This window comes from Sebastes fasciatus, chromosome 4, assembly GCF_043250625.1.
Source record: "Sebastes fasciatus isolate fSebFas1 chromosome 4, fSebFas1.pri, whole genome shotgun sequence".
NCBI lineage: Eukaryota > Metazoa > Chordata > Actinopteri > Perciformes > Sebastidae > Sebastes > Sebastes fasciatus.
Window position 1 is genome coordinate 27,659,978 of NC_133798.1, and position 27,526 is coordinate 27,687,503.

At 40.3% G+C, this 27,526-nt stretch overlaps 1 protein-coding gene across 1 annotated transcript; it reads left to right on the forward strand.

The window, feature by feature from the left end:
- The first annotated feature begins 5,506 nt into the window (after nucleotides 1–5,506).
- rpgrip1l (RPGRIP1 like) lies at nucleotides 5,507–27,207 on the forward strand. The gene is made up of 25 exons (XM_074633319.1): nucleotides 5,507–5,614; nucleotides 7,529–7,613; nucleotides 8,332–8,476; nucleotides 8,948–9,261; nucleotides 9,519–9,618; nucleotides 10,908–11,051; nucleotides 11,418–11,523; nucleotides 11,957–12,103; nucleotides 12,733–12,806; nucleotides 14,018–14,157; nucleotides 14,480–14,586; nucleotides 14,715–14,765; nucleotides 16,006–16,185; nucleotides 16,997–17,114; nucleotides 17,618–18,070; nucleotides 19,316–19,458; nucleotides 20,579–20,933; nucleotides 21,260–21,531; nucleotides 21,662–21,757; nucleotides 22,750–22,891; nucleotides 23,434–23,531; nucleotides 24,496–24,682; nucleotides 25,567–25,651; nucleotides 26,326–26,462; nucleotides 26,747–27,207. Exons 2-25 carry the CDS (start codon nucleotides 7,535–7,537, stop codon nucleotides 26,893–26,895), a joined length of 3,822 nt encoding a protein of 1,273 aa, XP_074489420.1. The 5' UTR covers nucleotides 5,507–5,614; nucleotides 7,529–7,534; the 3' UTR covers nucleotides 26,896–27,207.
- Nucleotides 27,208–27,526: the final 319 nt, after the last annotated feature.

Genomic DNA, 27,526 nt, shown 5'->3' on the forward strand with positions numbered 1-27,526 from the left:
TTAGTGGTAAAATGAATGCCCAAAATACAATTCCAAATCGGAAAAGTGAGCTAAATGCAAGCTTTGTGTAAAATCTTGTCACAGCATCCTCCCCGAGTCAGAAAGTCAAATACAGTTTTAAAATTCTACAGAGAAGTCTGGAAATTTGAGTCTGGAAAAGTCTGGGATTTTTAAATGGCAAATGTGTAGAAACCCTGAATCCAGTTCACACTCTGGTCCTGCTAGCAGCTCTGTGAGGCCAGACTGAGAGAGGTGCTTTGAGCTTAATGCTAGCATCAGCATCCTAACAATGCTAACATGCTGATGTTTAGGAGTCGTGTGTCGAAGCTAACCCCCAAGGTGCAAAACTCTCGTGAGATGGTGAAGGTCAGGATAGGTCGTTGGACAGCGAGACTTCTTGCATGTTTTCGCAACTTGTGGGTTACCACTTAGGCATGACCAGCAGGTACAATGCTGCGTGAATGTGATATTGGAAATATGGAATTTGGAGCGATGGCGACGGATAAAACCAAGATGGAAACAGATAAAAACCAGGATGGCGACACCCAAAAAGTTAATTAAAAAGTTAATTCAGTGTCAACAAACTTGACTCTAACTTAACATTTCAAAAATACATTTAAAGTGTTGTGATTTATTATAAGACACTGGATATCAGACATATTAAAACGTAATTTCTCCTGTTTTATTTTATTTTATTTTAGTAAGTATCCCCATTAGTTGGTGCCATAGCAACCGGCTAATCTTCCCGGGGTCCACATTAAGCACATATAAACCGGTAGAATACCACACAAAATACAAATGCAAGATTAAAAACCTCAGAAATAACTAGTACAGATAAACCTTAGAGATATGAGACCTGAGATAACATAACAAAAACAAAACAAACACTACCGCCGCAAACGATTTACAGTCTCAGAGAAAACCTGAGTTTCTTTTTGAAAACTGATATACTAACAATGCAGCAGAGACTCTGAGGCAAAATTATTATTATTATTATTATTATTATTATTATTATTATTATTATAGAGAGAAACTGATCCATAAATAAAAGATTGTAGCAACACATTAGTTCTAGTGATTTTATTAGATTTATTATTATTGTGTCATGCATAGATAATCTGCCCAAACAGGCTTACTAGACACCATTATTTAGAAAATAAAGAAAAGACAAAGGCAGAAAACCAGGGTAGCAGCATAAATTACAAATAATATAAAACAAATAAACCATACTTACATTTTCTCCAAGCTTGAGAAACAAAAACTAATAAGCATTAAAATTAAACAGCCGTTTAATTTTGTCATCATCCGAGCACCAAAACATTTTTGAATTTTTCCAATTTTTTCAGATATTTCATTTAAAATAGAGATTAACTCATCATAGTTTGGACAATAAAAAAGAAAATGTGATTAATTTTCAACTGCACACAACCTGTTGTCCTCATGAATGTTTTTAAAATCTACCAACTTCAAGGGTCAGAGGAAGGTTCCTGTTCTTAACTAAAGACATCTGACTCCTTGATAAGTTTGCTAGAACATCAGATTCAGAGCAAAAATTGTGCTTGATTTGAATATATGTTCATAATTTTAGTTTTAACAATATATATTTCAACCATTTTCCTTCAAATCTAGCAAGTGACTTTCTTCTAATTGTGTTCATTCTGCATGACAAATTATTAATATACTTATATTGTAATTCAGCTTCCTCAAAAACAGCATGACGTTGTGTAGCCCATGGAGCATTTTGTGATTTACTCCAAAGAAAAACCTTCTCATTGATCCTGTATTGTAGTTTACTCTAGTTTACTTTACTGCACATGTATAAATACAGACACAGTGCAGTAGTAGTTTGTGAGGTTGTTAATGCTGCTGCCCTCATCACAGGTTAAATGTTGCTCTCATCCTGAAGCTGAACACCATCACAGCTCGTCAGACGTGTGAACCAGCTGCCACCTAGTGTCACATCCGATCCACCGATGATGATCAAGATCAGCTCCACGCTGCTCTCAGCTCACGTTCAACCTGCAGCGCTGCACATAAATCTGTTAGTAAAGCAGAAAACACATAAATATAAAACATATATGTCAGTCCTGTAATAATACATCCTCCACATGAAGGTGATCATGTTCAGTTTGTGTTGATTCAACGAGCATTTTGGAGGCTTTGTGCTGCTGTTCAATAGTTATACTGAGAGGTGTTTCTATTATTTAGTCCACCCTCCCTGAAAGAAAAGGGGTGGACAAAATATCTGAAACACTTCTCACTATAATCCTCATAGATTATTAAAATCATTTTGGTTCTTTTATAATCCAGTAATATATATTATTCTACCATGCATGGTGCATAAATGTGGTACTTTCAGTACATTTTGATGCTTTTACTTTTATTTTAGAATTTTTAAAGTTTACTTTTACTTTTACACTGTGGTATTACTACTTAAAGATCCATCCCAGACATGTTTTAAAACACATAAAAATACTGAATTAGAGCTGTCAGTCAATTAAAATATTTAATCATGATTAATCGCAAATTAATCACAATTTTTTTTATCTGTTCAAAATGTAACTTAAAGGGAGAGTTGTCAAGTATTTAATACTTTTATCAACGAGGGAGTGGACAAATATGCTACTTTTGCAAATGTATGTATATTGGAAATCAATTAACAACACAAAACAATGACAAATTTTGTCCAGAAACCCTCATAGGTACTGCATTTAGCATAACAAATATGCTCAAATCATAACATGGCAAACTGCATTCATACTGCATGAAACAGTATTTTGTGAGGACAGCTGCAGTACGTACTGAAAGTAAAAATAAAAAGTCTTGAGATTTGGAACTCAGTGTTTGTGACCTGGAGGCTTCACGTTTCATACTGGACCGTGATTGGCTCTAAACTAGTGGTGATATCATAAATCCTGCAGGTACGTCCAGGTGTTAAAGTGAGATTTAAGGTGAGAAACTCAGAGAAAGTTTCCTCCTTCAGCAGATCAATGAAAACAAACTTTGCACAGAGAAGGAACAAGAAGAAAAACTGAGTGAACGTGGACTCTAAGTAAAAGATCTCACTACAATAAACAGATATTGCCACGAATTGTTCGTTCCATGTCAACGTCAGCGCCCAGCAGCAGAGCTACGCTTCCGCCATTTTGGACTGAAAGCGACTACCGAACGCCAGTAAAACGTCCACCTCCAAAGACAAATTCTTGAAAATTACTCAAACCGATGAATCGATTATCAAAGTAGTTGGCAATGAATTTAATAGTTGACAACTACAATACACTCTACACTGAAGGAGGAATCTGAGCAACAGAGGATGTTAGAGACTTTTATTCTCTAGTATGGATCAAACTCCAAAAACACAGTCCAAAAGGGCTGTTGTAAAAAAAGAGTTACATCTCTTTGCTTCTATTCTCTTTGTCAGTACTTCTGCCATCAAAGTTAAATTGTGGATGTCATATATTCAGATGGACGTATCATAAATAAAGTTATTATTATTATAATTAAACAGCCTGACTCTCTCCCGACAGGTCTGAGCTGTTCAGATTTTTCCTTGAATAAAAGCCCAGACAGGCCGTGTTGGAGGGTAAATCTGCCTATATTACAATAGGAGGGTGAGCTGAAGGTAACATGGCCGCTGTGCTCGTCTGATCGAGCTCCTGACAGTCGTTGCGTGGAGGTGGAGGCACGGCCTGCTGAACAAAAGGTCGGCAGGCATCATAGATTTCAACGACAGGCTGACTCTCTGACAATCTGCTGCTGACAGACACACATTTCGCTCCGTTACTGCAGCGTCCCGGCTCGCCTCGGCCTAAAGAGACGGGGGGGAGGGGTCAAAGGTTACGGCTGGAAGAAGCAGCGGTGATGGGGAGACGGTCACGGCCCAGTGGTCGCTGTGTAGCAAGCCGTGAGCCTGACATGCAGAGTGAACTCATTCTGTCTCATCTCAGGCTACTAAATTAGATCCATTGCCAATTCATGAAAGGCAGACATCTGACAGCAAGCCTGTCAGATTCCCCCGGATGTACGTCTGTATGCCAGTGAGCCGTCTCACCGCCACGCTGCTCATAAATAGGCCTACATGTAAAGTCAGGCCAGACAAAGTCCTCAAATTGGCCCAATGTCCCTCCAGAGAGATTGTCATGGGTACAAGATAATAGAAAGCAGCTGAAATAGAGCTGATGGGTATTCACAGGAGACACAAGAGGGAGCACTTTAATGGAAATATACACGAAGAATCAGGACCAAGTAGAAAGAGGTTACAGTTACACAGTCACTCACAACCAAAGTGACTTTATTCATGATTTAAAGGGACTGTTTGTAACTTCTTAGAAGTATAAATCACCCGGGTCGGTGTCCCATGCGCGCTCGCATATGCGCGCTCCCGTGTGGCTACGCTGTTCAGACAAGATTCCAACACAAACTACACGGAAGCACCAAAACTGCAAAGTTCTATCCAGTGAAGCCCGTCTTGCAAAACAGTGTTGGCCGCAGTAGGAGGACGCGGGGGAGACCGTAGCTTTGGTCTCCAGGGCAGGAGTCTCTGCTGTATTCTGCTCCTCTGCCTGCCTGCTTGCCTTCACTCAGCTCGCTCCACCTCACGTGCATGCGCGCTCACTACTGCAGAAGAGTTAGTTTAGCTCTGTGAATATCTAGTGAACGTTTATGCAGAAATAAATGTGCAGCTCCTCCAGAACAACAGAGGTTTCCCGTGTTTTGTGAAGTGACGGGGCTCCGCAGCGAGAAACGTTATTGTCTCCGACCGGGTGCCGGTGTCTCCCGTTCCCTCCGACCGCGGTCTGGAGGCTGAGGCAGGAAAAGCCAACAGTAGGATCAGCAGTGATTCATGGAGAGACCTTTGTCTGATCAGCTAACATTACTTCCAAGCAGGTGAAATATAGAGTGATATTGTGGTTTTAGCTGATGTGTGTCGCCTCACTGTGTTGAGCAATGCTCGTTCATGTCTATGTAGAGCGAGCACAAGCGTGAACCCGACGCTGACTTTCGTTGACTTAACGGCGTCCGCAGGGAGACACCAGAGTTTTGGTCAGAAATGATAACGTTTCTAGCTGCGGAGCCCCGTCACTTCACAAGACACGGGAAACCTCTGTTGGTCTGGAGGAGCTGCAGCAGTTATTTCTGCACAAACGTCCACTGTACATTCACTAGATATTCTCAGAGCTACTAACTCTTCTGCAGTGTGTAGTGTGCACGCATGCACGTCTAGAGGTGGAGCGAAACAGCGAGAACGCGCGCGTTGTGTGAGTGAAGGCAAGCAGGCAGAGGAGCAGAGACTCCGGCCACACGCAAGCGCGCATATGCGAGCGCTCGCATGGAATCCCGACCCGGTAGATTTATACCTGTAAAAAGTTACAAACAGTCCCTTTAAGTGTTATAAATAATCGTATATCTGCAGAAGTGAAAGATAAAATATGTTTGGAGTAAATATCAAGCAACTAAAAGCACCTACAGTGGCAATAAACTTTAATTTCAGGGGAAAACTACATTTCCCAGAAAGCTCCTCACTCAAGCTGCGCATGCGCAGTAGCATCATAACGACGATGTTCTGTTTTCAGTAGCAACCGTTACTCTGGACTGAATAAAGTCGTTTTAAAAGGTAAGAAATGTTTAAAAAGTAAGCATGTAAATCCTCTAAAATGTTTTTTATAAAATACGGAGACACATATATCACTCCTGTGATATTTAGAAGAGTGAGCTAGATAGAGCTTTAGCCCTTTTCAGTGAGCTAGCTAACGAAGCTAACGAGGCTAACGTGTAGAGGATGTGACGCCAGACTGCGTTTAAATTCAGCTTTTCTTTCTCACTGGATAAAGTAATGTTTCACATTCATTCAGACATGTGGCTCATAACAAGGAAGAATCATGACATGTCTAACTTCAGTTCGGCACATATCCAACACAACAAGCAGCACGTATTTCTTTTATTTTTTTAACTTAGTTTTTATTGCAGTTTCAGCAACTTATACAATCATTATAAACAGAATAGAATATAAAGCTTTATTGTCATTGTATTAAATACAACCAGACTCACAGTTGCCACTTCTGTCAGTGCTTTAAAACAAATACTTTACAAGACTAAACGAGGCAGATAAAACATATAACTGGTAAAACACACACACAGTTATATAAAGCAAATAAAACAGGTAAGGTAGATGTAATAAATAAATATTTACAGAAGTGTTACACTAGAGGTATAAAATATAAAAATGCATGTAATGTAAATAGAGGTAATTTAACTTGTAAAACAGGTAGGGTAGATGTAATAAGTAAAACAATGTAAACAAATGTAGTTGCACTTGAGGTGTATATTGCATCAACGATATTGCACAGACACATTTTTCACATTCTTTACCACTGTATTTTCATTTTACAGCTGTCTCTTTGTTTTTACACAAAATTACACAACTTAAAACAAGGAGAGGAGAGAGAAATCACAAAATAAAAAAAACAAGATTTCATCTTAAACTGTAATTTCAATTGAATTCAGAGAAAAAGGGAGAACACATACTTTAACAATCCAAAGAATTTAAATAAAATAAAGTAAAATAAATAAATGAATTTAAATTAAGAGAGAGAGAACACAAAAAACAAAATAAGACTTCATCTTAAACTGTAATTTAAATTGAATTCAGAGAAAAGGGGAGGACACATACTTAAACATCCACAGAATTAAAATAAAATAAAGTAAAATTAATGAATTAATTAAAATTAAAATAAATGTGGTGAAAGGTCAGGGGTCAAAGTGTGTGAAGGGTGTGTGTTTTATAGGTGTGTGTATGTGCTTAGAGAGATGACCTGGGTCAGGAAGACAAAGATACAAGTATGATCCAGGATATATAAAAATATTCAGATCACCAATCACTGTATTAGTATAATCATGGCAGGGCTCCACCTTTTAATAAATTTGTCTTTTTGGAGACTTAGGGAATAGGTTATTTGTTCCATGTGGTAAATTTCCCATACCTTCTCAATCCATAATTGTGTGTTGGGGGCTCCGGTTTTAGCCACTTAATTGTGATACATTTAATTGCTGCTGTTAGCAATATTTGTAAGAGATATTTGTTGGCTCTTCCATCAATGCCTTCCGGTATTGCTCCCAGCAGAGCCAAGCAGCACGTATTTCAATGAAATATATATATATATATATTTTTAAGAACCAGCTCGCCTCATATTGCTCCAGTTTTCAAACAAGGCGATGGTGAATCTTTCGCATTTCATTGGTAGATAATATTAAAATGAAATGCTCTTCGTGTATAACTTGTACGCCGAATACACTAAGCTGTCAGTAAAATGTCTTATGTTTTGCTCTGCCGTGTGTCTTTTTTGTTGTTTAAATCTCCACAGGGATATCAGTTTTAATCTGATAGATATACAAATGGAGTTTGGTGTAACTTTTTCCCCCACTACTACAGAACGCTTTATATTCATTTAAGGCTATATATCGACCCAGTGTCTCGGTCATAAGGTGAATAATATACATTCTGTTTAATGAAGACTCTTTTCATTTTCAGATAAATATGTCCACTTTACTTGATGAGACAGCAGCAGATGTGCCAGTCAGAGACATCACAGTGAACCTCTCCAGACTCGCAGCAGGTTTCTATATATGTTGTTTTATATGTTCTGTTTTCACCGAGAGATAACTCATTAGAGGGGTTACCCTGGTCCCTAAACATTCTGCCCTCTTTTTTAGAGGGGTAGGGGTACAGGGGGTCTTTAGGGGGAGATAAAAAGTCAAAAGTAGATGTTGCATAGAAGTGGTGTACATCATCTGAAAGCTGGGAACCCGACGATTAATTTGAGATGCAGCTCAGCACTGTGTGTCAAGTGGTTCTAGTCATTAATCAGAAATAAACATGAATTCATTAATTAAGATAAATAGTGAAAGTGTATAAGGGTTTAGAACATGATGATAGAAGTTTATGATGGTCATTCCCATGCTCTATTATGTCTCATATTTTTTGGGTTGATACCATTTGTTACACAGATTTGGTGCTAAATTTAAAAAACATTTACGTCTGGAGAATTGATTAAAATGAACAATAATCCCTCCAAAATACCACATTAAGACATGAAGACCTTGAGGAACACCATAGAAAAAGCCATGCTGTGATTTGGGATCAAAAACTTTAGACATTTGGAGATTTCTGCAAGAATTGCATTTTTCTTTGATTAGATGGCATGCACCTATGTTGTGTAATCTGCTGAGAAACCCCCTTATTGTCAATCTAGCTAGGAAAGCCACTCACAGCTGCATGTTTGAAAATGTTAAAAACAACAACAAATGAGTGTGTTTTTTTTGTCATGTTGACAGATTCATCGCTGTATCAAAATGTTCGGACGCGACAGGACATCTCGCGGGTGTCCAGGGAGGAGCTGGAGGACCGGTTCCTGCGCCTTCATGAGGAGTCCCTGCTCCTCAAACAGCACATCCACAAACAGGACGACAAGATCAAGAAGTGAGACACACACACACACACACACACACACACACACACACACACACACACACACATGTTAGACTTGAGACTTTAATTCTCTTGTATGGGTCAAACACAGAATCCTACATTTCCCATAATGCAACAACTTGGTGGGGTTTTTCATTAGACGGCCCAGTTCTTCCAAACCTCCCAACTCTAATTTGTTACACAGGTTGTCTGTTAAAAAGTCTCAAGCCCAAGCTGATGACCCTGATGACATCACTATGACATCATCAGGGTTATTTATATTATACAGCTGTTTTTACAGGTTGTTAATGAACTGATCTCTTTCACCTCCAGACGACGACACTATAACTTTTCTTTATAATTCTCACCTCTAATCCCCCGTCTCCTCCTCTTCTGCCCTCTTCTGCCCTCTTCTGCCCTCTTCTGCCCTCTTCTGCCCTCTTCTGCCCTCTTCCTCCTCTCCTCCTCCTCTTCCTCCTCCAGGCTGGGCACTAAGCTGATGAGGCTGGTGAAGGACCGGGGTCGTATGGAGCAGCTGGCGGTGGGCGGAGGTCAGCCGTTCTCCAGGGTGCGGGACGTGGAGATGGAGGAGATGATGGAGGAGCTCCAGGAGAAAGTCCGGGGGCTGCAATCCGAGAACGAGGGGCTGAAACAGCGCCTCCTCTTGACCAAGCAGCAGCTCATCAACTCTCAGAGCAGGAGGCCGTTGCCGTACGGCCGCGTCCAGTCACGGGTCAACTCAGGGTTAAAGAAGCTGCGAGATGACGCGTCCTCTCCTTCTCCAACACGACCAAAAAGTACGTCACAGATATTTCTATGTGAAGTACAGTAGAGTACCTAGTACATAGCAGTATACTAAAAGATCATAATATACTCAATGTGTTGTATTTGTGTATTTAAATTTACTCTGGTGCTGCTCACAGAAATCCTTTATCTCATGTCGGGTCAGATAAAACCATAGATAGAAACCCTGTTTTATATTTATGGATAGAACAATCACTGTAGTAATGAACTCCCTGGTTCCTGGTTCTGTACCTGATTCTGTCTCCTGCAGGTACCAGGAGTTCAGAAGGAGGAGGGAGACCTCCGACCGGCCTCTTACCTCGATTTGGACACAGCCTGCTGGAGGAGACGAGGGCCGAGGTCCGCAACCTGTGAGTACTGCACGCCATCGCCAAGCATCTGTCCATCAGACATGAGACATTGAGCAGTTCAGCATTTAGTCAAAGAGTCGAAAGAAAGCAAAAAGACGAAACTCTGGTACTTTTTTGACAACAGCCACTAGATGGCGCTACGGTAGCGCTGACGCCATTTTGGACTGAAAACACCAGTGAGTCTGTGTCCATGGATGTATAAAGAGACGTCTGTAAATCAGAGGATATAAATCAACTTCCCAGTAGGAACACTTAAATAGCCCTCATTTAAATCATTATGTCCTAAAAGTAGTAAAATGAACTAACAGCTGAATCCAGAGTTATTATCCTCGCCATAATGAACAGTCATCAGACCCACGGGACTGCACCGCTCTGCACGCTTATATGACATATCCGGTTCTGCCAGCTTCCTGCTAGCTGTATGCGGCTGTAATAATGGATATATGGGCTGTAATTCATCACTTTTATTATCTTTTAATACACCCATGGGCTGTATGCTGTCAGCCTGTACCGTGGTGGATGTATTAACGTCTCTGTTCCCAAACAACCGGCTATCGGCCAGTAGCTAGTAGTGCTAGTAGCATGACATCAACAGAAATTAATGGAGTTGTAGGCTATTAACTAACACGCAGGGCAAAAGCACAGGACACAACCTCTTCTACATCCATGGTCTGTGCTCTATTGGACTCCATTTTGGATCCTTGACATGAAAAAGTTTGAGATTGATCTGGATCTGCTGTATTTTTCAAACTTCCATTTATGTCCATTGCTCACTTTATGCTCCTCTGGGAAGCAGCCGGGCAAAAAGTTTACTAAATAAATAAGTAAATAGTTATAATAGTATGAATATTTATAATATTTTATTGTTCAACACTGGACATTTCAGTAGAGACATTAAATACGACAATAGAATAGAAATAATTTAGTTTTACTTTTGTACGGCTCTTTGTAGGCGGACGTTTTACTGGCGTCCGGTAGGCGCTTTCAGCCCTAAATGGCGTAGGAGTCGCCCTCTGCTGGCTATTAGAAAGAATGCAGGTTTAAGACACTTCAGCATTCAAATCAAATCAAATCAATTTATTTTTGTATAGCGTCAAATCACAACAGAAGTTATCTCAAGAAGCATTGGCATTGGCTTCACTGTCAGACCCGGACGTTGACCACTGTCTTTGACATGCAGAGTTTCTACTCATGCCATCTGACTGGAGACACTATCATATTTTCCATATCTGTAAATAAAGTAAGTTAAAGTGACTAAAGTTAACCAGTTATCGTTTTCTGTGCACCAGAGAGAACGTGATCGAGCTCCAGCGGAACCACATGGAGGAGATGGAGGGAGCGTCAGAGCTGCTGAGGGAGGAGCTGAGGAGGAAGGAGGCCGAATATGAGGAGAGACTTCTGCAGGTCCGACAGCAGCAGACCTCCAAACTCAGGTAAAATAGGTGAACTGACCCTTTAACCTCATAATGCTTCACACAAACAAATATCATATTAAATGTTGATGAAACGTGTGGAAATGTTGGTGTATGTTAATGAATCATTTTGGAAGACATGTGAACAGTGTGCGTTGCTGTCATCATTGTTAGTGTTTACCTACAACTATTATGCAAACCCAGTTCTGTTAGATTCTGTAGGATATCTTTGTGTTTAACAATCATTGTTTGACAGTGTTTGGACCTCCCCATCTCACCAGACAGAGGATGGAGGTCATACACATGTATCTGCTCTGTAAACAAACATCTCAGGGTTTCACACATGAATGCACACTAACTGTCGTGTGTTGTTGTGTTGTCTCTCAGGTCACACGTCAGCAGCAACGTGACGATGATCAAACTGCAGAAGCAGCTATCCGACCGGTCCAACGGCGTCACAGAGCTGGAGGGACGATTTCTACAACTACAAGAGGTGAGACAAAGCTTTTACAGCTGAAATCCTGCAGGAATTTTTATCTGTTGCCATCTTGGTTTTTGGTCGTTATCATCTTGATTTTTGGTCTTGACCATCTTGGTTTTAACAGGAGGAAATAGTGACTCTGTTGGGGACTATTTTCAGTGGCAGATTAATCCACATGTGGTGCTCTAGTGAGTGTTAGTGGCAGCAAGACGGTGTGTGTGTTGATGGTGATGAAGGAACAACAGTGAAGCACACTGATGCGTTTTAATGAAGAAGAGATATCAGGATACTAAATTTCCTTCGGGATCAATAAAGTATCTATCTATCTATCTACTAGTTAGGAGATACATTCATGGGGTTTATTGATGAGAAACATAGAATATCACATTATAGTTGTACTATAAAATATGTTTTTTTTCCTGATGAGTGAATGTGTGTATTTCAGAGTCAGAGGACGCTGAAGGTCAGTCATGATGCAGCGATGCTGAAGGTGGACGAGCTGTCGACTCAGCTGAAAGAAGAGAGAATGAAGAGTTTGGACCTGGAGAAACGGCAGCAGAGCTCGACCATATCCAGGATGAAGATGGAGCAGGTGACCGACACAGATTGATATCAGTCACTTTTTACAGTAACGTAATCAACTGTCACTCTGTCAGCATCAGGTTATTATAGTAAAACTGAAACTAAATAAAATCTAAATCCTTTAAGAAGAAAACTAAAGTGAAACTATATTGCCTGGTTAAAAACGAATGAAAATATAATAAAAATGAATGTAAATTAATTTAAGTTTTTTTAGCTATAATATATCACTTCCGAAAAAAAGTAGACAGCATGAATTTCCATCAACTCTCATGACGTTGAACCACACAAACTGAACGGACTTGACCTTCCAGGAGATGGCACTATGATGCAATGCTTTGCTGAAGTAGCGCGAAGATTAAACATTACACATTAAACATTATGGCCATTCCTACACAGATCTTCATACTTACATCTGAGGTATTATAGCTGGCCCTAACAAAAACAAACTAAAACTAAATATTAGGGATGTCAAAGTTAACACTGTAATAACGTGTTAACGCAAATTTGTTTTAACGCCACTAATTTCTTTAACGCATCAACGTAACTTGTGATTTTTTAGGTTGTAGTAGGCTCAGTTTTAAAGCTAGAGTCAACCTCAGGACAGACTCATCTCTTCTTCTCGTGTCCTGTGTTGTGTAGCTGCAGGAGAGGATCAATGAGGTGGAGCAGGAGAGAGACCTGCTGAAGGACAACAATGAAAAACTGGTCAACAGGTGAGAAGCCTCCGATTTGTTTACCTGTTTGTTTTTATTGTTCAACACAGGCCATTACAGTAGAGACTTTAAATCTGACAATAGAATAGAAATAATGTAGTTTTACTTTCGTACGGCTCTTTGTAGGCGGATGTTTTACTGGCGTCCGGTAGTCGCTTTCAGTCCAAAATGGTGGAAGCATAGCTCTGCTCCTAGTTGTTGACGTTGCAATGGAAATAACTATTTACTTTCACGTTCTTTGCTTGTATTGCAAACAGCAAAAATGACATCCCATAATATGAGTGCAGAGGAAACATTTTACAGTGTTTTGGCTGACTCTGATATTCGATCATATTTATTGGAGCGAGAGTAGAAGTGCAGCGGAAAGAGGCCGAGGCTGCATTAGCCGTTTAGAGGATATGGCCGACCGGCGGGGACCCCTCACGCGTCAGAAGCTCTCACGCAATGCATCCTGGTACATGTAGGCACTGCCAACACGGCGCTGCGAGCAGGAGAACTCAACTTTCTGGGTCAATATAGCAGCACTGAGGAATTACTGCATTTACCATCAACACTGATTGAACATCAACATCAAAGGTGGAGAGTTTTCCATTTAACTTACATTTTTTTATGTTAACCCACACATTTTGATTTCTCATTAAAACCAAAGAGTTTAGAAGCAAAGAGATGAAACTGGTGTTTTTTGACAACAGTCCCTGCTGCCATTTTGGACTGAAAACACTATGTTTATAATATTTTTTATTGTTCAACACAGGCCAGGCTTTGGTAGACTATGACAATAGAATAGAAATATATATATATACATATATATATATTTTTTTTTGTACGGCTCTTTGTAGACGGACGTTTTTCTGGCATCCGGTAGTCACTTTCAGTCCAAAACGGTGGAAGCATAGCTCTGCTGCTGGGCGTGATGTTGCAATGGAATGAACTATTGACTTGCACTTCTTAGTGACATACGTTCTTTGGTAAAACTGGCAAAGTCCCATTGAGTTTAATGCTAGTTAACAAATGTTAGCATGCTAAGCTAAGATGGTTTTAGTACATAAAGAAACATTCAGACATGTACAGTATGTTTTCGGACTCACTGCTTGGTGTACAGAGCTGCTGACAGGTCACATGTGATGGCTCAGGTCTTCATGGATGATGACGCTGACAGGTCACCAGATGTCACTGTGATGTCATCATCGTTATGTGTTTGTGTGTTTCAGTGCCTTCGACGTGTCTCGACAGCAGAAGTGGCAGATCCAGGAGCAGCAGCTGAAGCTACAGATCGCCCAGCTGGAGACGGCGCTGAAGGCCGACCTCGTCGACAAAAACGAAATCCTCGATAAGATCAAGGCTGAGAGAGGTGCTGCTTTTAACTACATATTATACAGTAACTGAGCTGATTACTAAATATGTTTAATGTGTTGCTGTGCAGGTTGAGAGATACCAGAAGAGTGAACAAAACTGACACGATAATTATCTATTTATTAATAATTTAAAGTGTCTGACCTGGTTAAAATATTCCTCACTGATTTTATTTATTTGTAGAGCTGCTGTCATTTGATTTATTGTCATATGAAGGGATGTTTTTTTGCTAGTGTAAATCAAACTAATATTGGAAAGAAAGCATGAATAATGATAAAGAGATTTAACCCCTGATTTAATCAACGTGATTGATTTTTCAGATACAAGTGAGAAGCTGTCGGAAGAAAATAAGAAACTTAAGCTCCAGTTTCTGGAACAGAAGCAGCAGCTGGAGGAACTGAATGATCGTCTGAAATTCTACAGCAGGGTCAGATGATTAGATGTTATTATTAATAATAATAATAATAATAATAATAATAATGATAATAATAAAATGTATCCTCTCGTTCTTCAGAGTCACTGCATCTATAAAGTTGAATGTTGTTTTTGTTAAAGGAGAACGAGTACGACGTGGCCGAACTCACCGAGGCTCTGCTTCTCATTAAGGTTAGTGGAACGTAAAGCTTTTAAAATATAGTGGACCATCATATACTTATATCATAATGTTCTAATCCCTTATACACTTTCACAATTTATTTTAAATAATGAATTTATTCATGTTTATGACTGATGTATGACTAGAACAACTTGACACACATTGCTGAGCTGCACTGCTAATCTTCAGGTTCCCAGCTTTCAGATGATGTACGCCACTTCTATGTGACATCTAATGCTGACCTGCTATCTCCACCCTAAACACCCCCTGTACCCCCCTAAAAAATGTCAAAAACTGGTCCATGTGGGTCTCAGAGGGTTAACAACATTATGATAGAAGTCTATGATGGTCATCCCCATGCTCTATTATATCTCATACATTTTTGCAGCAATTTTTGGGTTAACACCATTTGTTACACAGATTTGGTGCTAAATTTAACAATTTTTTACCACTGAAGAATTAATAAAAATGATCAATAATCCCTCCAAAGTACCACATTAAGACGCCAAGACCTTGAGGAACACCATAGAAAAAGCCATGCTGTGATTTGGAATCATTGGAAACATTTGGAGATTTCTTCAAGAATTGCATTTTTCAGTGATTGGATGGTGAGCACTTCTGTTGTGTAAACTGCTCAGAAACCCCCTTATTGTCAATCTAGCTAGGAAAGCAATCCATCCTCTGAATGCTCTAGGTCTCTAGTTTGTGGCTGTAAAGATTCATGAGGCTGTGATTATCCTAGAGGTCACCACAGGTCATTTTATACACAGAGGTCAAATTTCAAAAACTGGTCTCACTACAATGAAATGGCTACTATGGGAACAAACATCATCACACATGAATACAGTTGGGCTCATTGGATCCACAAGAGTCTCAGCTTTACAGTCATACCCAATTTATGTAATTCAAGACTGTTTAGGGACCCCAGTATGCAGAAATATTCAGATACACCATTTTAGAATAGGAGAGAATAACACATTTATACTGCATTCAAAACACTGAATGTGATTATCATAAAGTGCGCATGTCTGTAAAGGGGAGACTCATGGGTACCCATAGAACCCGTTTTCATTCACATATCTAGAGGTCAGAGGTCAATGGACCCCTTTGAAAATGGCCATGACAGCTAGCCTCCTTCCTGACAAGCTAACATGACATGACTTTTATTTTATGGCCGTGTTCTTTCATGATGAACCTGGCTCACTGAGTCTCCCTCCTGGACCTAAACTATAAATTTCGTCTCCTCCTCAGAAGCGTAAATCCCAGAGGAGCGGAGATCTGGGCTTCCTGAAGGAGGTGGAGGAGGGAGGCAGCAGCAGCACTGAGAGCGCCGTCCGAGAGCTGCGAGCCGCTCACGCTGAAACCATCCAGGAGCTGGAAAAGACCAGAAACATCCTCAACATGGAAAGCAAGATCAGCAAAGACTACAAGGTGCACACCAACACACTTCATATTATACCTGTCTTTTCTATCCTTCATCATCTTTTTACTTCCTGACAATGACTGATATATTTGACTTCAGGACATCTCTCACTACATACATGCTGAAAATCAAACATTTTTACTGGATTAATTTAGAGATTTTCCAAAGTAAAAGTCCCTAGAAGTGTATGATTCAACTTTTTCCCCATGGTCTAGTGTTAAAAAAGTTAACAAAAATCATGATTAATCGTAATATCGAATCACAACACTTAAAAATCGCAATATATATTGAGTCGGCACCCAAGCCGAAGTATCGTGACAGTATCAAATCAAGAGATAGGTGAATCGTCCCAGCCCTAACACCTTGGGTATGTTGAACTCACTTTGTAGTACAGGCCTCTGTGTGGCCTTGTCAGCAATTTAGGAGCTTTTATTGTTGCTGCTTTGTTCTAAAATATGTGTAAAGATGCTATAAGTTCTACACTGTTCACACAATATAGATGTGAAAACACTCAAACGTCCTCAAAGCTGATAGTCAGCAGTTTAACCTCATAGTCATACTAGTAGTAATTCAGATCCAGAGGATTAAGACCCTGACCCTGTAACCTCTGGTTCAAGTCCTGCTGGGGGCCTCTGTTGTCTCCTCCTTATTTCCTGTCACCTCTCTGTTGAACTTTATCCAGTAAAGTCACAAAATGTGTCGGAGTAAATCCAAAACAGTGACGCATGTTGAGCTACGTGTGAAGCCGTTGATGTAATCTGATTACAGAGAGTAAATGCTCAGTAGAGTTTGTTGTGAATCTCTCCTCTCGGTGATGAGGTGGAGCTGGAAGCTGTGATGAAGAAGATGGACGTCAACAAAGTGGAGTTTGATCAGAAGCTGGAACGACAGGCCACTCTGCTCGACACCAGGGCCGCCAAGATCAAGAAACTGGAAGGTATTTATTCATTAGGGGTGTAAGAAAATATCGAATATTGGGATATTATGTTTTCTGATACTGATTCCGATTCCCAAAACCACTGTATTGATTTTTAATTATTAGTTTACAAGCAAAGATTAACTCAGTCAATACCTGATTTAATTTGCAAAGATATGTGCTCTTTCAAAGTCGTGCTATGATGTTGGATGTTACAGGGACTGTGTTAAATGCAAATGCAGATCCCACCGTTGTGATTGCATAAAAAAGTATTTTTTTTACTCGGGTTTTATGCATATGATGGTGTGTTCTTTATACTGACAGTTTTCTTAAAATTAGATTAAAAACATCGCAATATAAATCGCCTGTCTTACAGTATCGCAATATATTGAATCATAACCCTTGTATCTTGGTATGGTACAGAGCCCTATTATTCATTATTATATTTCTATTGATCTCACCCAGCAGCTCATGATTAACTCTTTCTGTTTTCCGATTAAATCTTTGCGGTTTTCTCTCCTCAGCTCAGCTCAGAGACGTCGCCTACGGCACCAAAACCTACGTCTTCAAACCAGACGTCACAGATGAAGATGATGCCGATGAGTTTGAGGAAACTCTTCACCTCGAACGTGGAGAGAACCTCCTCGAGCTTCAGATGGTCAGCGCCATGCTGTCTCCGTCCGCCCTGCAGGCTCTGGGTGACGGCGAACCTTCCACCTTCTGTACCTACACCTTCTATTTGTTTGAGCTCCACTCCACTCCGGTGGCGACGGGCCAGAAGCCAAAGTACGGCTTCACCTCGAAGTACGTGGTGAGCATGGACGAGCGGTTCCTGGACTACCTCCAACGGTGCTCTGTGAGCGTGGAGCTGCACCAGGCTCTGGGTTTAGACTGGAGGACGCTGGCGACCGGTCAGCTTCGACTGCAGCAGCTGTTAGAGCAGGACGGAAAAGTTCATGGCACCGTGCCGCTGGTCGGTGAGTGAGATCATATCAGACTAATGTTGGCAGGAAGTGGTGGAATAAAACACAGTAGAAACTTTAAACAACAAAAGAAACTAGCTGATATTTGGAGAATAGATGAGACTAAAATGTCCAGACTTTTAGTCAACTTAAAAAACAGGATGAGGTGACTAAATATGATAAAAACTAACAAGGACATTTGATACAGGATGATGACTAAATAAAAATAAAGCTGCAAGCAGCCCTTCTGGGGTTCAAGCCAACACAGACCATTAGAATTTGAAAGCTGCGAGGGGTCTCGACCTTTGACACTTTCCGACACCTGCATTAAAGATAACTAACAGGTTTTATGATGATTGGACAGACGATCATTAATTTACCTCCAAATCTGTTGCATTTGTAGCGCGCCCTAGTGATTGATGATTGAATGAAACCTTCAGGGTATGTTTCAGATACTTATGTGGAAATATCCTGCTAGTTTCGAGATGATTGGCCCAACGGATGTGGAGTTAGATCTGTTGATATGCTGAGCCACGCTCTTTTAAAGTTTAATGGTCAATATCTTCAGAATGCAATGAGATATCAACAAGCTTGTGTTAACTTTTTATGAGCTTCGCCCAATAATGATCCGCAGAAAATGTGATGGTTTTTGTGTCAAAAATGTGTTTTTCAGGCGGACTTTAGTGGTCCAAGAGGCTTTTTTGTAGAGTGAATGGAGATGGATGTTGCTACCAAGTGTAGTGTAAACAGTGTAGTAGTTATGATGTATGATGTTTTCAAAGATCAAAATTTTGACCTTTAATTATAGCACGCCCATCAGACCAATTGGGATCATATTTGTTGAGCTGCATTTGCACACAACTTCTGATCATTGGTGAAAATGTCATATGTCTACGATGTGCCATCACACGGGAATTTACACAAACATTTCTGAAGTCTGAATCAATAACAACAAAAACAATAAGGGTTCATGCCCCTCTCCATGCTGATTTTATTTTTTTTAAATATTTAAAAAACAATATTTAATTATTTTTAAAATATTATTAAATATTACAATATTATTGATAAAATATTATTAATATTTTAACATATTTTAAATAATATTTTCAAATATAATTTTACATTTATTTTAAAACAATATTTTGAAATTATAATTATTTTCAAATGATACAAAATTATTAATAAAACATTATTAATATTTTAAAATATTAAAATTGTAATTGCAGTTGTTATTAAAACAGGTTGTCATGTCTTTGTCAGGTGTGTGTGATGAGGCTCGGTCCTTCGGCTCCGTGGATTACTGGTTGAGGTTGAGGATCCCGATGACGGAGACCATCCGTCTGTATAAAGAGAAGGTGAAGGCTGCGGGCTACATCAACACCGCTCTGAACCAAGACACTCAGGTACCGGCAGGAACAAGGAAAACTACCGTCTACTACAGCGTGGGTTTTATTTCTGTAGCGCCGGCCGTTAGGGGTGGGTGAAACGGCCAAAATCTTCTATCCCGGTACTGTAACAGTATATATCCCGATACCGTAATTATTCTAAATTCAATTATGAAATGGTTTAAAATGCAGTACTTCATCACATTTGATTATTTTCTTCTTCTATTTGGAACAACTGCCTCACATGAGACAACACTTGAGTAAAACACAAAAACACAAAAGACTCAGACTTTGAATATGAACTGGTGATCATGTAAGCAGAGTTCTTCCTCATCTTGAGTTGGTTGGGATCAGGTTGGGATGCCTCCGTCTGCTTTGTATTTACAACTTCACTCCTCTCCTCCATGTCTGCCCAGATCACGTCTGCGGTGGAAATGGTATCGCCAAATCTCTACCGGTAGACACATTTCTACCGTTGTACAACGTATAATCTCTGAGATTATAAAGTAGTAAATTAACGGGGGGAAAACTTAAATATTGTCTGAGATAAAAAGTTGTACATTTCTGAGAAAAAACTCACAAATTTACGAGAAAAAAATTGTATTTTCTCTGAGATTATAAAGTCGTATATTTATGAGGAAAAAAATAGACCGTCGTACTGCCCAACCTTACCGGCTATCAGTTCTATCAGTTCTAATAACAGCGTACGATCCAAGGTAAGCAGCAACAAACACCAACAGTCACATGATCAGACACATGAGCTGCCACTTAGAGGTAAAACTGAAACTCCTCATCACACAGAAGAAGGCAGGTCAAAGTTGAACCCGTCTGGAGGTTTCAACTGTCAGTTTCAGTAATAATTTCAATATTTGTCTTCGTTTTCTCTCCCAAATAAGTTTGACTGAGTTTGTTTACAACCTGATCATGGTTCTTGACTCATTGGACTTATTTTTAGCAAAGTTTCTGCGTTTCCCAGATCTTATTTGGTGAGTAGAGTTTTATCATAACTGATGGCCAGAGCTACAAAAATCAAACCTATGTTGTAATAAACTATTTACTTTAATTCTCTCTTACAGTAACTGAAAGTTTCTGCAGAATGATGTAACCTCAACATAAACCTTTGATTGTTGCCCGTCAGCTGCGACCACCTGGCGGCGGTGGCGGCGGCCGGAATGAGCTGTGTATCACAGTCCAACGCTGCAGAGACCTGAAGAAGTCGAGAAGCTCCCAGCTGCCGAGCCCCTACGTGGTCTACAAGTTCTTTGACTTCCCCGACTACCCGACCGCCACCATCCACAACAGCTTCAACCCACACCTCAACGAACTCAAGTCCTACCCGGTCCCCATGGACGCAGATCTGGACCAGTACCTGAAGTCTGAGGTCCTTCAGCTCTACGTGTTTGACTACAAGGAGGAGCAGATGGACACGTACATGGGGAAGGCGAGAGTGCCTCTGCTGCCGCTGGCCCAGGACCAGGACCAGGGGATCACTGGTGAGGGTCTACTGGGTTTGAGTGACTCTGCCGGGGCTTCAGTGTCCCAGCTGCTCCTCCTAGACTTTTACTTTCCTCAGATTCCTAAAATAGACTTTTACTTTCCTCAGATTCCTAAAATAGCCACAATTTGATGGTTACAGGTTTTCAAACTTTTGTTGCTTTTCTTGACCTTACTTTACAGTAAATAAAATACAATAGAAGAAAGCTTCTACAGTTCCCTGACTGCTGGCCAACTCTCAGCGTTTCTTTAAGGTCGTCTTTGTACTGCTTCAACCTTTATTTCAACGTTTTGTATGAGGTAATTTCTCTTATTTGTCCCTCAGGTGTGTTTGAGCTGATTAATCCCTCTGGACTCCACGCCGGCCACATTGAAGTGACGCTGAAGTGGAAGTTCTCTTACGTCCCTCCATCAGCCGCCATCGTGACTGTTGAAGAGCCCAAGTTCATCCCAAAGGAGAAAGAAAGCAAGCCGGCAGAAGAGCACAGCGTGGAGGACGAGAAGACAGACAGAGATGTTGATGAGATGCTGCAGGAGGAAGACAAGCATCTTCTTCATCACCCCCCCATCTCACTCCCTGGGGTCTCTGCGTCTAAGGTCAGCAGATGATATTAATACATCACAAAGATGCTGAGAGGTTCCCAGTCTGAAATACATGTTAATATCTACCTTTTAAAGGTGTGTTTCTATAAACTATTCATTAATCTGAATGTTTTCTTCCCATCAGGCCCCGCTGCCAAAACTCAGACAGAGGACACTATTAAAGGACTTACCGACTGCCAAAAAGGTCACGTTTATAGATACCTCAACTACAGATGACGAGGTGAGAAACATGCATGTCCTGTTTCATGTTTTAGGTTCTGAAAGAGAGATGGACCAGACTGATAATGAGCAGCCGTTTATATAGTCACTGACACCTATTTGACACCTCTTCTGATAACTAGAGAGAAACTACAACCAGAACATTTCAGTCCATACAAAATAATCTGGTGCAAACTTGAAAATGCAAATGTATTTCCACAATAGTGTTTTTTAGTAAAAATTGAAATGAAAATGCAATAATCCAATTTTTCATTTTCACGTACTCGTATGGGCGTTGTATGGCCATATTCAAATTAAAATAGAAAAAGCTGTTTGACATTTCATTTTTAATAAAGTGGTACCCCGCTGTACTGTGGACAATATTCAAATGTTAATTCAAATTTGAAAATTAAAATGTAATATAAATATTATATAACCTAATTTTCCATTTGTGTAAGCATTTTATTAAATATATATAAAATAAATGATTAAATAAATAACTCGATAAATGAATAGATGTCATTAAATATAGCAAAAAATTATAATAAAAATGAATGTAGCCATTAATTAATTGATAAAATGTGACATAAATTTATATTTCTGTTTTAATTTGCTTATTTTGTTATTTTTTTTAATCTTTGTATCAATTATTTTATTTATTTACTCTTCTGTTTAATTTGACCTTTATTAATTTATGTATTTATTTTTTATTAATTTGTTTTACTCATTTATTTTTTATTTTGGTAGGTTTGGCCTCCATAGGGCTGTACAGTGGACAATATTTAAATGCAATATAAAAAATGTAATTTAATGTTCCATTTGTGTAAAGATTATTTAAGTCAAGATTTACATCAAAATGCTCTATTTTTCTAACCATTTGAAAATGAAAACGGCATTTGACATTTCATTTCAAAGATTCACCCTGCTGTATATACACATAACACATAAAGCAGAATAATAATAACAGAGTGTTAATCATAGCTGATTTGTAATAAATCTGTTGTGTGTTTGCAGGTTTCGTCAGCTCCGGCTGCTCACAGCAGCGCAGTGGAAGAGGATGAAGAAGAAGAGTCTCACTTCTCTGAAGGTCAGCTGGTCCCGGCCAGCTCTCAGTCTTACTCCGACGACTCGGACATCTCTGAGGAAATCATGGAAGGTGAGGAAGTATTGATTAACAGACTCTCCAGAGATATTGTATGATATTATTAAGAACAAGACTGACACATGATGGTGGGTTAAATCCTGCTGGGGTTAATAAACCTGAACATAATCCTGTTAAATAATGAATGTTATTGTTTTTGTGTGGACTCCAACAAAGTTTTCTGCTTTTTATTCAAGTCTCTGTTTACACGATATGATCCTTGTTATATTTACACTGAGGAAAGAAAACAAGTGTTTATCGAGGGTCAAACTCCAACATCAGCTCCCCAAACTCACTCTGTGTTAAAGTTTGTGTTTTCTAACAGCGTTTCCTGAGCAGAGCAGACATCAATAATGAATGTGGCTGCCAATAATCTTTAGAGCAGCCTTCATAAATGATAACGACGGCCCTCTGAGAGACTCCGCTGGTTACTTAATGTCAGCAAACTGCCTTTAATTTAGGAAAACGATGCCTTCAAATCTGATTTCTTTCTTTAAAGAGACTCACTCAGAGCTGTCAGTCTTCTTCTATATGATGTGTTTTATTCCTCCGTCCAGATGTTGAGGAGGCGCCAGCAGCCAGAGAGGATCAGAGTGAATCGACTCAGTCCGACAGCGACGACTGCATAGTTCATGGGCAGACCGCGGGGAGGAAGGTCAGTGAACGCCTCTGTTTACCTGGATGGAGTCATTGAGCAGAGGAGGAACAGAAGGAAGGCTTGTTGTGTTGTTATCACACAGCTCAGTTGAGGTGTTTTGTTTTTGTTGAGGTTCAGTTCAATTTTATTCTGCGTACAAGCAGAAGGTTGTTTCTGAATCCTGGTCTGAGTAAACACCACCAACCTCCAACTGAAGTCAGTCTGCTGTTGGTACACAGAAGACATGAAGTCAACAACAGAGACGGACTGTAACACCCCTAATTTCTTTAACGCATTAACATGATTTTTAGGTTGTAGCGGCTCAAGCTAGGGTGAAGATACTGGTATCATATGAAATTATAAAAAACCTAATGAATCCATTGGTACCAACCATGTCATACTAGCTTGTCATGAAGGAGGTTAAATAACGCTCCAAACTTACGCTAAATGTTCATGAGGAAAAACTGTCATGCCCACTTTATGATAATCACATGCAGTTTGGGGCAAGTCATAGTCAAATCAACACACTGACACACTGACAGCTGTTGTTGCCTGTTGGGCTGCAGTTTGCCATGTTATGATTTGAGCATATTATTTTATGCTAAATGCAGTACCTGTGAGGGTTTCTGGACAGTATTTGTCATTGTTTTGTGTTGTTAATTGATTTGCAATAATAAATATATACATATATTTACATAAAGCAGCATATTTACCCACTCCCATGTTGATAAGAGTATTGAATACTTGACAAATCTCCCTTCTAGAAATCACAAGTTGCGTTAATGCATTAAATAAATTAGTGGCGTTAAGCGAATTATCGTTATGATCACGTTAACTTTGACATCCCTACTACAGTTGAACAGATCTGATCTTTGTGTGCAGCCACACTCGACCATCACAACACAAATACAGAGTAATAGAAGAAGTCCATCCTATAATAATGCTGTGAATCTGATGACTGATTGTGTGTGTTGGCTGTCAGCCGTCGGAGCGAGTTCGGGTGGAGGTGGTGTCTCTGAGCTTGAGGCCGGAGTCTCGGGTGTCTCGGGACGCCAGCGTGGTGCGTCTGTTTGTGGAGTACTCTCTGCTGGATCTGCCCACAGAGGAAACCCCCCTGTCCCTCCCCAAACCGCCACAGGGCAAGACCATCAACTACAACTACAGCAAAGGTCAGAGCCTGTACTACTTCTACTATTACTACTACTACTACTACTACTACTACTACTACTACTACTACTGTCTGTTACAGTACATGTACTGTGTGTAGCAGCACAGTAACCTTCCTCACACATCAACGTCACATCGGTGCAACAATCATGTAAAACTCCATTTTGTCCTCCTTCCTTTTCTTCCATCTATCCATCCCTCCTTCCTTCCTCCCTCCTTCCTTCCTTATTCCTTTCCTTCCCTCCCTCCTTCCTTCCTTCTCCTTTCCGTCCTTCATTCCTTTCCTCCCTCCTTCCTTCCTTCCCTCCTCCCTCCTTTTCTTCCACCCATCCCTCCTTCCTTCCTTCCCTCCTCCCTCCTTTTCTTCCACCCATCCTTCCGTCCTTCCTTCCTTCCCTCCTCCTTTCCTTCCCTCCCTCTTTCCTTCCTCTTCCCCTCCCCTCCCTCATTCCTTCCTTCCTTCCTTTCCTCCCTCCTTTTCTTCCATTCATCCCTTCATCCATCCTTCCTTCCCTCCCTCCTTCCCTCCTTCCTTCCTTCCTCCTCCCCTCCCCTCCCTCATTCCTTCCTTCCTTCCTTTCCTTCCTTTCCTCCGTCCTTTTCTTCCATCCATCCCTCCAGCAATCCATCTTTCCTTTCTTCCTTTCCCTCCTTCCTTCCTCCTCCCTCCTTTCCTTCCCTCCCTCCTTCCTTCTTTCCCTCCTTCCGTCCTTCCTTCCTTCCCTCCTCCTTCCTTTTCTGCAGCAGCAGTAGTAGATATTGTTTTCAGGGTCGTGTTGAATCACAGCGCTCGTTGTTTTCTGTGTGTGTTTCCAGATAAATTCAGACTCCGTTGTGTCGTGTTTTTAATGTTTTAATGAGGTTTGACCTGTTTGTTGTCCTGTAGTCATTCCTGTGGACGCAGAGACCAACGGGGCGAGGCGGCAGCTGCTGAGGGGAGTCCTGCAGGGACGAAACCCTCAGATGGAGAGGTGGGAGAAAAGTTTGAGGTTTTAGTTGTTGAGACAGAAATGTTCTGGTCAGAGTTAAACTGTCCTCCTTTCCCTCCCTTCCTTACCTACTTATCAATATCTACTGCATATCAGGGCAGTACTGAATAGTTGGAAGCTTCATTCATAACATTGACATTTGAATTCCAAATCAATAGATAAAGATAAAGATCAGGCTCCACTAATATTATTAGTATTCTACTATTAGTAGAATTAGATTCCAGTGGTGGCTGCGTGGGATTGTTTCTGACTCTGTGATCCAAACATTTCCAATAACTCCAGAGCGTTGTAAAGGCCAAAAGTCAACATTTATTGAAGAAAGATAGATGTAATCATTTCCAAAATTCACAACATGTTTTTATCCAACAAAATATCCTGCTTCAGTCCATATTTGTTGGCATTTAGTCTTTCAAAAACTACATTTTCACTGAGGTGAAAAAAAACAACACACAAATATTTGTCCACTCCCATGTTGATAAGAGTATTAAATACTTGATAAATCGCCCTATAAGGTACATTTTGAACAGATAAAAAATGTGAGATTAATTTGCGATTTATCGCGATTAAATATTTGAATCATTTGACAGCCCTAGTAATAACATGAATCATACTGACTGATATTAATAATGACTAAATGTGCTGTTGTTGTTGTACAGGATCCGGTTCACGGTGGTGAGCGAGCCTCCGGAGGAAGAGGAGCAGGAGAGGGAGTGTGAGGACGTAGGGGTGGCCTTCCTCAGGATCCCCGACATCCTGGAGAGACAACGAGACCTGACCGAGACCAGCTTGATAGGTCCGGTTTAATTCATTTGATAACTTAAAGGTCTTAAAGGTTTTTTTGTCTTTAACATTAGGTCAGATGGTGCTGTGTTGTTGCAGGAAAGTTGGCTTGGTTCCTGACCATTTTTTCTTATGAATATGGAATTTTTCAAAAAGAGTAAATAATGATGTGATATACAGCGTGTACTAACCCAGCACAGGCCGAAGTATGAGAGCACTCTCTCAGCTCAAATGAAACACCACAGACGTCTTCCTGCTGGTAGTCAGTGTCTCTTTGTCTCTGTGTGTCTCCTGCAGTGTTGGACGTGGACGACAGCAGCGAGGTGGTCGGCAGTCTGACTGTGTCTGTGGAGGGACTGGAGGCTCTGCAGGCCATCATGGAGGACCAGCACCAGGACCTGGACCAGGAGAGAACCCCGGTCTCCTCTCTGCTTCCATCAGCATGAGGCAACAACACCAACTCAACATCACCGACACAAAACACTCCAGCAGAGAGAACAATGCTACCAGTATACTAACGCAGATATCATCTGGAGTACTTTATACCTGCAGGACTGACGCAGTACTTCAATAGAGAAACTTTCCTGTCTATCAAACACTTTATTCAGATTTTGCACTGTTGTGTTGTTATTAAGAAGATATTTTACAGATATATTGACATATTTTTAAGCATGAGGGAACTCTAACTGTCACTTTGCTCTGTGAGCACAGGGTTGTTTATTTGCAGGTCAAAATAAATGCGGGTTTAAAACTGTTAAGTTTGGTTGAAAAGTGTAAATGTTTTCGCCGTGTTAGCAGCGTCCACTACTTTGGTCCACATCTCAACAACTATTTTGTACAAATGTTCACGTTCCCCAGAAGATGAATCCTAATGACTTTAATGATCTTCTGAGCTTTTGTCTAGTACCATCATGAGGTTCATATCTGTGGTTTTGAGTGACAAACATCTCAACAACTGTTGGATTGATGGTTATGAAATGTGGTTCATCATTCATGATCCCCAGAGGATGAACTGTAATAACTTTGGTGATCCTCTGACTTTTCATCTAGCTCATAAAGCTGCAAGCTGTAAACTAT

Excerpts from the sequence above, each read along its gene's own strand:
- rpgrip1l (XM_074633319.1), top strand. The coding sequence starts at position 7,535 with ATGTCCACTTTACTTGATGAGACAGCAGCAGATGTGCCAGTCAGAGAC. Across the intron at positions 17,115-17,617 it reads CAAGATCAAGAAACTGGAAG|CTCAGCTCAGAGACGTCGCC; the intron begins GTATTTATTCAT and ends TTCTCTCCTCAG. Across the intron at positions 22,892-23,433 it reads CTCTGAGGAAATCATGGAAG|ATGTTGAGGAGGCGCCAGCA; the intron begins GTGAGGAAGTAT and ends TCCTCCGTCCAG.